Genomic DNA, 12,782 nt, shown 5'->3' on the forward strand with positions numbered 1-12,782 from the left:
ATTTAATTTGGTGATGTTCAATTGTTATTGTGTGACTTGTTGTCTGTTGAAATGTGCAGTTGCAGGCGAGTTACTTGAGGATAAACAACGATCAAGTTTGGGGTTGTGATGACAGTTCGTCATTGCATATATTTAGTCGAAGAATCAAAGTAAAACAAGTGAAAGTTTAGCTAAAATAAAGAATAGTGACCAAAGAATGAGGAAACAATAGCTAAGTGTGAAAACTATGAACTTAGTTAAAATTGGAGAAAAAAGGGAGCAAAAGCATGCATCTATTGGAATAATCACGCGCACCATCGTGCAACATCACGCATGCGATATGCCATTAAAGTTGTATCGCTCGTACGATACAGAGTATCATGCGCGTGATGCTCACTTTTCTGGACTTTTACTGACGCGCTCTGGTCCATTATGACACATTTAAAAGGAGATTTTCTACACTTTCACAAGGGTTACGAAATTTGGAGATTGAAGTACAATTTTGAGAGCACAAGTGGAAACGTTTAGAGCATTTGAAACCATTGGAGGCCATCACTTTAAAGGACTTCTCATGGTATTTTTATCTATCAATTGTGGTATTTTTAATTACACTACGACTAGCTAAATTCTTCTAGGTTAGGTTGTGTTAGGATGAAACTATTTCTATATTGTTGGATTTTATGTTGATTTGACCGTTGTATGAACCTATTGATCTATAATCTTATTCCATTGCTTCTTGTTCATAATACTTTTTATGTGAGATACTCTTTTAATCTGATTTTGAGTACATAGGGAGTACTGACCATTAGTCTATGTGTTAGACCTAGAGCAGTTGTTGTACTTACACTGGTTGAATAGAGATAAGAGACCCTGAGTAGTGGCATAGAGAATTAACGTTTTATACATCGCCTAACTTTGCTTACGCTGACGGACTATGGATAAAAAGTTATGAGTAATGGTTAGTGAGTTATTTCGTGAGGGATCGGCTATAACAGTTTTGTTAATTCACCATGTGATTATAGAGATTAGATCATTCATACAGGGCATCAAACATCAACAATAGAGAAATAGGGGATTCTACAACATAACATGACCACTTTCATGATATTGCTTACTCGTTTATTTACTTTTTACACTGAAACTCGAAAATCCCCCTTTTTACTAGTTTTTGTAAATTGCACATATCTTATCTTGCTTGGAGGCAGTCCATGTGGATTTGATCTTTTTATTACTTCAACATTATTAGTACAATTGCCGAGAAGTCATCAATATATAGTCCTTAAGTGAAGAAGGAGAATAAAGCTTTGCAGATTGAAGTCATCTGACTGGAGCTATTTTCTTGTTTATGAAGAAAGATGATATGTTTGTTTTTGGCCCTTGTTTATGGGGCATGTTTTAGTTTATTATGTTCCTGGGTCTATAATCCAGCTTTGGCATTTGCGGTTCTGCAAATGTAAATGGTTTATGCTTTGTATTATTTATGTGGTTTTCTTTCTTTTCACATCTTTTCCAAATTGTGGCAAAAAGGGAGAGTAATGGTGTGTATGTGCTGAAAGAGTTGTTATGGTATGTTTGTGGTGTCGTTTGCTCACATGCTGGAGCATTTGGCCTTCAACAATGAGCATGTGTGAGCTGATCTCTATGAGTGTGAAAATGTGCGATGACTATCCTGACTGACTACTAATGACTTTGAATGTGTGCATGCATGTTTGATTGTGTGCCTGACTATATGAGACCTTTGTTCCTGTGTGTGTATCAACCACTTTACTTATGTGTTGCTTCTGTTGCGGTTGCTGTTTGTTCTGTGTGTTTGTTTATGGTGTGCTTATGATGCTCAATTTGCAGGGTTGTGGTATTTTTGAAGATTTACCCGTGCACATCTTATATGTTTTTGGAGTTGTTTTGTTAAAGGGTGGGTGAGGGGATTGTTGTCCTTTTTGGATTTCTGTATTATGCAAAACAACATGGAATATGGAAGTTGTTTTTGTGAAGAAAAAACACATGTGAGACCAAATATTCCAGCATGTGTGCAACATCTGCTCTTTGTCAGCAGGTCATGGTGGATGTTATTATGAACGTAATTTTTGGTTGGGTTTCAATCAGATACATTGCATATTTGTTGCTATTTTTTTAACAATACATTTATGTAGATTTATTTGATTATGGACATGATAAAATCAATTTAAATAAAGATTTAAATTTGAATCCGATCAAATCTTTTTGGAGGATATTTGAAGAACAAATCTTAAATGAATATCTTACCGTTATGAACGTGATCAAATATCCATTGAAAAAATCCAGAGTTTACATGATTATTTAAGGAGACTCAAATCTAACGTTGTTTAAAATGTATGGAAGGAATGAAGATTCTTTGTATTAAAAATTTATTTGAATTCTTTATTTATGTTGTTGCTTGTACATTAAGCTAATGTCTATATTTAGAACATTTTTTATTTTGTTAATCACTATTCTGTCAATTCTGATTATTTAAAGATTCTTTATATTAAGTATTTGATCTAACATCTATCCCTTTAAAAATATAATTTATAATCCAAATTTTAAAATCTAAAATACACACACAAAGAAAAAGACATTTTAGAATTTTCTCAAGACATATGAGGTGTAATGAATAATTTCATCCCTAACCAACTTGATAGGAGACATACTGACATAGTTATCCCCTTCAGATTTAAGCAACCAAACCCGAAGCAGTGAAGTGTCAAAATTAGGACACGCTAATGCTATTGCTAATCAACCACTCATTTCTTGATAATTCATACATATATCAACCATAATTTTGTGCAATTTCCAGAACCTAACGGTGGAAAACCAAATAAAATGTTATCTTGTTGCAATTCCAATACAATCACACTCTCTTTCCCTTTCCCTCTTACAACCATTAACAAACTCAAACATACACAACACAGACATAGACAAACCTTCGTCGTAGCTTCCATTCACCACGACAGTCTCCGAGTTCTCGAATGGGACAAACTCTCCGATTTGGTCGCTTCCTTCACCACCACTTCCTTAGGCCGTCATGCCCTCAAGGTTCCCCTCTCTCTCTTGCTCTTTTTCTCTTCAATCTTATAAATTAGTTACAAATTAGTTACAAATTAATTGCAAGTTAGTTACAGATTAGTTACACCATATGAGAGTTAGTTATTAGTTACAAATTAGTTGCAAGTTAGTTGCAAATTAGTTACATCAGATGAGAGTTAGTTATTACTTGCAAGTTAGTTACAAATTGATTACACTATATAAGAGTTAGTTATACTCTTAGTCGATATAAGTATCACTCTATCACTTTAACAGTAGAAGCTCTAATTTTGATTAATAATACAAAGTTTATTACACCTTTTTCATATTTTATCTCTTCTATAGTTTCCTTATATTCTATCAAGAATCTTAACGGTGGGTGTTCATGGAACAGGATCAATTATGGTCCCAAAATCGAACTTATGAAGACAGTCTCAAACTTCTCGAAGAAACCAATGCCGCTGTTGAAATGCACAATCATGGCTCTTGCAGGTTGCACTTTGGTCACATTGATGCTATGCTGGTTGGTACTCAGTTTATAAAAACCGTTTCTTTTTTTTTTTCATTATATATTGGATAATTTTCCTGTTTGCTTTGATGCCATGTGTTTGATTTAAGGGTTACGTAGGTGCAAACTGCGATTCAAAATGCACGGAGAACCATACCGGTAACTGGCTATGAGGCAAGGGCTGTTTTGGCTCTTCTTCAAAGTTCTGACTCCTTGCAGGGTGATTTAAAAGCTACACTTAAGCAAGATAAAGATTGGTATAGTCGTTTCATGCCTCTTTCAGAAGTGGTAATTAATGAAATGAGATTTTGAATATATAGATATTAATCATGTTATATGATTGATGCTTCCCTTTCAATTTTGTGTGTTCAATTGCAGTTGTAAAGACTAAAGAGGTTGCTTTCTTTTAAGTTTTCAAAATTTGAGTAGTTTCTTATACTAAACAAAGGTTTAGAAAAGTTAGTGATTGCAATCTGGACTGTGACATCAAGAGTTATGATGTTTTCGCGACTCTGATTGAGTCCTCATTTGAATGTTTGCAGATAATGGAGTTTGTCGTCAATCGATCTTTAGTTAAAGTGATAGAACAAGTTATTGACGAAGATGGCTCTATCAAGGACTCCGCGGTTTGTTCCATATCTCGTACAAGTTTCCTTTATCTAATTCTACATGTTATTTGTGACAACTATTGCCTACTATTATCTGTTGCATCTAGTCTTTTTTAACATTCTTCATTATACAGTATTTGCTAAGAGAAAAAACTTCAAAGATCATCTATCCTTATTTGTTGATCCCATACTTCTAGTTTATCGTCAATTGATTCTCTTATCGCAAACACATGTATAGCTTAAACTTACATCCTTTTTGTAGAGTTCAGAGTTGAAAAAGTCACGTCAACAAGTTCAAGTGCTTGAGAGAAAGGTAACTCCGGCTTAATTTACCATAATTTGTAATGTGGTTTTCGGAGAGTTCATAATTTGTAATGTGGTACAATAGAATTTGTAGCGTGGTTTCCAAAGACACGGTGTGATGATCAGACACACTTGTTAAGTTGTAATGTTAGCTTTAGAGTGTAAGCTGATTCAACTATCCAAAAAGCTTAACCTGTTAGATGAAGACACATGAATGTTAAGTTGTCATTTGTTTCCTTTGTTCAGGTACAACAATTAATGGAAAGCTTAATCAGAATTGAAAGGAGTGAAACATCAATGCTTGTAAGATACACCATACTGTACATGGATTTCTATTTTTTTATTCCCAAATGTTTCTTTCTTACCTTATTGATAGTGTGAGAATTCAAACAGGAAGTGAATAACATTGATGGCAGGTGGTGCATAAGAGTGGATTCTGGACAGAAAACAAGTTTTAAGGGTCTATTGTTATCCAGGTTTATAAAATTTCTCAACTTATCTTTGATTATTCATTAATGACTTAAAATTCCATCACTTTAATATAGTAAGTTTTTTGGCTGTAGTTCAGGAGTAGGAAGTACTGTAGAACCACTTTCTGCTGTTCCCTTAAATGATGAGTTGCAGCGAGCAAGAGGTTTGGTTGCAAAGGCCGAAGCAGAAGTGCTCTTGACATTAACCAAAAAGGTTAGAACTTACATTACATGCATAATCTGACAAATTTTTCTCTCTGAATTTACAAAATACTATTTTTCGTTCATTTTGAATAATACGTCAATGGTTGACCTTAGCTATATACACGAGAACCCAAATCAGAAAAGGAAATTGTCAGGTGAATCCCATGATTTGTGGAGTGTCCTATTTTTCTCTTATGTTGTCATGATTTATGTGCAGATTCAGCTGGACGTTGATGATATTGAAAATATACTAAACAGTTTGGTTCAACTAGATGTGGTAAATACCCTTTAATTTTTGTCATTGCTTTAAGAGAAAATTCTTTTAGTTGTAAGTCGAATCAGCCTGTAAGCAGTAGCTCTTTGATGTTGGAATTGTGGGTCGATTAAAACATAGGAAACCACATTTAGTCATGCAATATAAGTCAAGGCTAGAGTCTCCCACTAGTTTCTGGGTGGCTGTTTCCCAGTCAGGGACGGAGCCAGCCCTATTTGAGGGGGTTCAATTGAGCCCCTGAACTTTAATAAATACACCTAAAACTCCATATAAATATCACTTTGAACCCCCTGAAATTTTTTATTTGCACCATTAATTCATTTGGTTTTGAATTTTTTTAATTTTGCACCCCTGGACCAAGGTCTTGGTTCCGCCATTGTTCCCAGTTCATTGCTTGGCATGACTTGACTTTACATGAAATCATTTGAATGAGTAAGACAAAATTTGAACCAAGTCCAGCCCAATTTTTCTAAATTGGGCATCAAAAGAGCTTAGATAGAGTTGACTATGCCCATAATGATTACCCTTAAAATGAACTTGTGCTGCCATGTGAAGCATAACTAATCCTATTGGTGTAAACTTGGGATTTAGTCCCACCCACAGTGGTCACTTGTTACAAATAAACAAAGTTGACACACTTGTTTTTGATGGTGACCCAATTGGTAATTTATATTTTGTCAAAATTGTAAACACATGCTTTTGTGTGAAAGATAATTAGTAGTGTTGTTCATATTATGCAGATTAATGCCCGTGCTACGTATGGTCTTTCATTTGGAGGATCAAATCCTCATATATTTCTGCCTGATAGGAATAGCTCTTCTACTGCTCAATCTTTAACAAGAAATGACAATTCCAATGGACCGTTACCCAACAATAGGGAATGGATATTGCATCTTCCCAAAGCTTATCATCCTTTATTGCTCCAGAGCCACAGGGAAAATTCACAGAAGTCCAAAGAAGATGTTGCTACTTCAGTTAAGTCACAAATAACACAAGACTACTGTTTCTTCTCTATTCCTCCCTTGTTTTCCTCTTTTCTCTCTCTATTATTCACTTGGGAAAACTTCATGTAATAAATGAATGAGAAGAATGTTTCTTCAGGAGGAGAAACTTAGCTTTGGGGGTTAGGAGGAGCGCTTGGGATCTTCCATTTAGACTATTGATATCAGAAAATATTTTTTATATTTTAGATATTTGATATTATGTGTGACTTTATGGCTTTCTAGTGCTTTTGTCAAAAAAAAAGGCTTTCTAGTGCTTATCATGCATCTGATGATCATTTTGACTCATGATAAAGCACTTTTGATAGGCAGGTTGCTGCTCTGGACAAAGGCCAACCACAGCCAGTACCGGTTGACTTCTTGGTATCTAATAAAACTCATGTTATAGTTATAACGGGCCCTAATACTGGTGGTAAAACGATATGTTTGAAGACTGTAGGATTGGCTGCTATGATGGCAAAGTCAGGTGTTCAATGTTTCCTCTTTCTCGCTCTCAATGTCTACCATTATTACATGCGCATTAATTGAATCAATGTTGTATTTTCTCAAGTAAAAGTTCATTTAGTTTAATTTATTATCATGATGAGCCTCTTCATATCTAACCTTTGGGGCTTGAAATTTAAATGGAATATCTTTCCATTGTACTTATTTGCGCTCCTGATGTCTAGTCTTGTGTGTGGGGGGTTGTTGGAAACATTTGCTTCCTTCAGCGCAGCCACCTTGGGCTTCCCTCATTGCAGCCTATAGCACTTTCACCGTCTTGGACGTGGAAGAGTGTTTTGAGATCCCACATGGACTAGATATTTGATCTAAATAGTGCTTATCTGGGCCTGGATCACCTGCTATAACTGTTTCATGCAGTTACATGCAGTAGATGAGATGATCTCAGCTGTTGATAAGCAATCCAAGAGTTCTAATTTAGGCATTGTATTTAATTAATTTTATATAGTATTTAATCTCAGTTCATTCTGATTGGACGGTCGGAAGCAGTCAATGCATGATGCAGTAACTGCGCGAAATCCATTTCCTTATTATCCATGTTAATCACGACGTGTTTACGAAGAATCCGTAGTGCGTCAGCAGGCCTTGCTGCGACACTGATTGCAGAAGACCAGCAAAAATTGGGTATGACATTTGCAGCCGTGTGTCCTGTTGAAATCGCGGCCACATTGAGGGCCTTATTAAGTTATTACATATCCCATCCACATGGTCTACGACCTGGTGTTTTCTGGCTCACTAGGTGTTGTTATGTTTTAATATGAAGGGAACCTTTTAAATTTAGAGTCTACCACATTACGCTTTTAATAAGTTCAATTGTGGGCAATACCTTCCCTTTTTTCAACCTACACACATTTAATTATTATTAAAAGACTACAATACGTTTGACCTCACCTATTTCTCGACTTTTCCTTCTTCTCCTTTTGTTAGTTTTTGGGGCGGAGTTAACTCGCACAATAGTTATTGGTATTAGAGTCTTTCCTATATCAGTTATTGGGTTGCTTGCATTTATCCACACTCCAGATTTCCTGTCCCAGGGATGTGGTTTGGAAACCCTTGTGGCCTTCACTGCGATCATCTTGGTCTGTCTTCACTATGTAGGGTGTGAGAGAGTGTGTTGAGATCCCACATTGACCAGATATATGAAAAACTAGTCTTTCTTAATAACATTATAAGACTTAGATAATCCTCATTCCTCATCCCATGGGCTAAGTTTTAGGGTTGAGTTAGTTGTGGCACAAATTCTTAGAAATACTAAGCTGTTAATGATGATAGAATCTTCATTTCATTTTTAATCCACCACTTTCTTTCATGAATAACCTATGTGGGATTGATGAGTAAAGCAAAACATATGCAGACTTTATTTTTCTGTTTACTTGTGTTTAAATACTCATAGGATTTTAATGCTCGGAACCTGTCATGGTGCAGGTCTCTATGTTCTTGCTTCTGAGTCTGTGCAAATTCCTTGGTTTGATTGTGTTTTTGCTGACATTGGTGATGAACAGTCCTTATCACAGTCTCTGTCTACGTTCTCTGGGCACCTGAAACAGATAAGTGTAAGTAAGGAAAATGCGTTCGTCATTATGTACAATAGTACTTAATATGTTATATTTCAATACACTGTAGTGCTCCAGTGAAATTGAGCGACGTATAAAACATTTCTTGATACACTCACGAGTGACTCATAATTTTATTTTATTTTATTATGTCTCAAGTACACGAGTGTTTTTTTTATTTGCTTTTAATTTTATCTTGCAGAATATTAAATTACAATCAACTAGACAGTCACTTGTGCTACTAGATGAGGTATGTATTAGGTGAACTTATTTAACAGTTCAAATATGTAATTTCATTTAAGTGTATGATGGATAGAGCGATGTTTGCATTTGTTAGGTTGGTGCAGGAACAAACCCCCTTGAAGGAGCAGCACTAGGAATGTCATTATTGGAATCTTTTGCCCAAGACGGTTGTTTATTGACAATAGCAACGACTCATCACGGTGAACTTAAAACCCTAAAATACAGGTAGTTAATACTAATGATGAAAGCAAAACATTAAAAGAAAACGATGAATTGGCATTTTTCTGCTTAACACTTTTCATAATATCAATGGATCAGAATTAAATCCATTGTTTTTATATGCATTATCTGTGTTTTTCCTTCATTTTCTTTTAAAGCATTTAGTAGATATTGTTATCTCGAGTTTCACTTTCATGGGTTTCATTTCATGATCAGTAATGAAGCCTTTGAAAATGCATGTATGGAGTTTGATGAAGTAAATTTGAAGCCAACTTACAAAGTTCTCTGGGGCATACCTGGTAAGTTCTATAACTCATGAATATAGTAAATGATGTTTTTTAAATCACGTGGCCTTAACAAAGTGAATGCCTGTTTCATGAATAACTTGATTGAGAATCAAGCATAATACATACTTTTTAATGGACATAGCTCATGAGATTTTCATTGTAGGGCGCTCAAATGCAATCAATATAGCCGAGAGGCTGAGACTACCATCTGTTGTTATAGATACTGCGCGTAAGTTATATGGTTCTTCTAGTGCAGAGATTGATGAGGTATTTTTATCGTATCATAATTATATTTATTATTTGTTCACAGTTGTGTGTTATATACTTATTAAGTGATGATGGATTTTTTCATCACAAATATTTCAGCAGCCTTGACGTTGTTTACTTCCAATGCAGGTAATTACTGATATGGAGAAGTTAAAACAAGATTACCACAAGCGATTAACCGAAGCACAATATTATCTGATGTGAGACTCTTGTTTCTTCAAAAACCAAATTTACTGAATTCCTCATCCTTCATATCTTTGCATTTCTGTAAAATTTTAAACTGAGATTACCACGAGCAATTAACTGAAGCACATTTACTGAACTCTACCATACTTTTTGAAATATTAGTAAGTTTTTAGTAGAGTTTTTTATGTTTGTAATTGTAGACAATCCAAAAGACTTCACAGTAGTCTATTGAACACAAGAAGAAAGATCACGGAACATAGTACAACTCTAAGACTTAAAAAACTTAGAGATGTATCCGATTCTGCAGCGATGGCAAGATCCATTCTTCACAAGAACGTCAGGGAGTTGGCTGCATCAGCTAAAAAAACCTCACAGCACAATAAAGCCATTGAAAGCTCTCATGTTTCAACAACAAACAGCCTCCATACTGCATCCGATGACAAAAAACCTACTATTACAGATAGAAGCCCATCAGATGCTAAAAAATTTGACAAATCGTCAGCAGGTATAATGCAAAATAATGAAACAAGAAGAAATAACGGGAGTATACTTACAGTTTTCACATAGTGATTGTGCTATCTTGTTTTATATGAGTTATACCATGAGAGTATGTATGTAGTTCTCACCCACCTTGCTAATTTTACAGGTAGGTTTGCTGTTCCTAAAGTCGGCGATACAGTGCATGTCTCTTCTCTTGGGAAAAAAGTGACCATTTTAAAAGTAGATTCATCCAAAGGAGAAGTTGAAGTTCAAGCTGGAATCATGAAGTTGAAGCTAAAAGTAACTGACATTCAAAGATTGTAGAAATTAGTAAGTTGTAATCTGTTGATTATTATAGCAGAATCAAACAAATTCTGCTGTTTACGTCAATAAGACGGGATGTAAATAATTAGTTATAGTTCTTTATCTTTATTGTATTTAGGATTAACATTCATAAGGAGAATAATTACCTCTGATTTTTGGTTGAATTGGTGCTCTGATTACTGCCACATGTATACTTTAAATACATCTTATGTATTGTTTTACCAAATATGAAATACATAGGATATTTCTATGAAAAATGTTGTATGTCAATGAAATTTGCTTCACGATGATGGCAGTTACAAATATGAAATACCCTCTATGTTTTCGGGGAAAGACCCTTGTTTAATTGGTTGTTGAACTATTCATGAAGCTTTTCATGATTAAGTCACCCGTGCCAAATAGCATCCCTATATTTCTATATGGTATCGCTCGCAACAAGAATTTTTTAGAGTTTTGCTTTCGTTCGGTTTCTCTTCCATTCTACATAATGTCTGGTTTCATGTTGTAGGTGGTTTCATGTTGTAGGTTATGATGTAATAGATATATATATGTGGAGCATGATGTAAAAATTCATGATATTGTTGATGATAGTGAACTAGATTTTCACATCGAGGGCGATTGTGAAGATGATGAACAATGCATTCGTTTTAAAAGTGCAAATGGTGTTGCTGAAGATGTTAGTAATGATCCTAATGTTGATGTTAACAATGAAATTGGGCAAGAAGGTATTGACAAGGATTAGGTTGTAAGTGAGGGTAATTTTAAGGATAATGAGTTTCAATTTATTGAAGAATTTGACGAGAGTGAGATGGATTGGACTAAGGTACTTTCCCAAGAGACTTTAAGTGAGATTTTTAGCTGCCAAAACAAGAAAGACCATGCTGATATGGTTCATGAGGAGAGTGAGGATTCATACCAATTTATATACACCTCCTGGGAGTGATGATGATGAGGGAATGAAGTATCCTACCTAAAAGTCTGGCCAGGGAATGAAGTTTCAACTAGGGATGATGTTTACTAACAAAAAAGTGATAAGGGATGCTGTCAAGGACTATGGTATGGAAAATCAGAAGAATGCATTCATCAAGAAGAATGATTCCAAAAGTATTGTGGTTAAATGCACCGATCATTGTAATTTTTACATGAGATTTAGTAAAAGGATTGGAGACCAGTTTTGGCAAGTAGTGAGTTTAATTGAAGATCATACATGTTTACAAAAGTGCAAAGACAAAGTGGCTTGCCAACAGGTTTACAAACATCCTTAGACATGGTTCTCATATGAAACCATCAGACCTCATAGTTGAAGCTGTTGAGAGATGGGGAGTGAAACTATCACTTGATCAGGCTTATAGGACCAAAAGGAAAGCAATGAAGTTGATTCAATGAGTTAGTATTTAGAAATTAACTCATTTGAGAAGTTATGGACAAGAGACATTGAAATCAATCCTAATAGTATTGTTGTAATACAATGTGCTGATAGTAATGACAACCACGTATTTGAAAGAATTTATGTTTGTTTAGAGGCTTGCAAGACATGTTTTGCAAAGACATGCAAGCCTCTTATTGGAAGACATCAAGCATTACATCACTAATGACTTCTCAGCAAGTGTATCGATAATGTCGCAGTAATAAAAAAGATCGAATCCACATGGACTGCTATTTAACAAGACAAAATTGTGTAATGCGTAGAAAATACTAAATTGGAGCGGGGTCGAGTTTGAATGCGAAAAGAAAATAAAGTTATTTGACAATAAGAAGAAAGCGATCAGGTTATGTATAGGATCCCCTTGATTTTCGATGCATTACATGAATGATATTGTCATTATAATTCCACGACGAATTAAAAAACCGCTATAACCAATCCCTTGCGATATAGCTCACTAATCACTACTCATATTTTTCTATCCCTAGTCCACCAGTGTAAGCAGAATTACACAATTCAACAAAGCGTGAATTCACTAGCCACTACTCGGGGTCTCCTATCCTTATTCAACCAGCATAAGCACAACAATTATCCTAGGTCCAACACATAGACTAATGGAGAGTATTCCGTTTGTGCCACAAAATCATATTAAAAGAGTATCTCACATAAAAATCATTAAGAACAAGGTGAAATTAAATAGAATTACAGATTAAATTATTCATGCAGTATCAAATCAAACACATGTCCCAACAATATCAAAATAAGTTCACCAAACACAACCTAACCTAAGAGAATTAACTACTCATAATTCAAATTACAATACCAAAATCAATGAAGAATGTTTGCATAAGAGATCCCTTGAAGGATTGGCTTCCAATGACTTCAAATGTTCTCAAAAATCACTTTTGGTCCT

At 35.0% G+C, this 12,782-nt stretch overlaps 1 protein-coding gene across 1 annotated transcript; it reads left to right on the forward strand.

Annotated features, from left to right (window-relative positions):
- The first annotated feature begins 2,597 nt into the window (after positions 1 to 2,597).
- On the forward strand, positions 2,598 to 10,610 carry LOC127118592 (uncharacterized). Its single transcript, XM_051048810.1, has 19 exons — positions 2,598 to 3,030; positions 3,413 to 3,541; positions 3,647 to 3,814; positions 4,069 to 4,152; positions 4,397 to 4,447; positions 4,684 to 4,740; positions 4,831 to 4,913; positions 5,001 to 5,121; positions 5,329 to 5,388; positions 6,126 to 6,359; positions 6,699 to 6,852; positions 8,313 to 8,440; positions 8,643 to 8,690; positions 8,778 to 8,908; positions 9,119 to 9,201; positions 9,353 to 9,456; positions 9,586 to 9,656; positions 9,843 to 10,147; positions 10,289 to 10,610. Exons 1-19 carry the CDS (start codon positions 2,818 to 2,820, stop codon positions 10,444 to 10,446), a joined length of 2,382 nt encoding a protein of 793 aa, XP_050904767.1. The 5' UTR covers positions 2,598 to 2,817; the 3' UTR covers positions 10,447 to 10,610.
- Positions 10,611 to 12,782: the final 2,172 nt, after the last annotated feature.

The sequence above is a fragment of the Lathyrus oleraceus genome, chromosome 2 (assembly GCF_024323335.1).
Source record: "Lathyrus oleraceus cultivar Zhongwan6 chromosome 2, CAAS_Psat_ZW6_1.0, whole genome shotgun sequence".
NCBI lineage: Eukaryota > Viridiplantae > Streptophyta > Magnoliopsida > Fabales > Fabaceae > Lathyrus > Lathyrus oleraceus.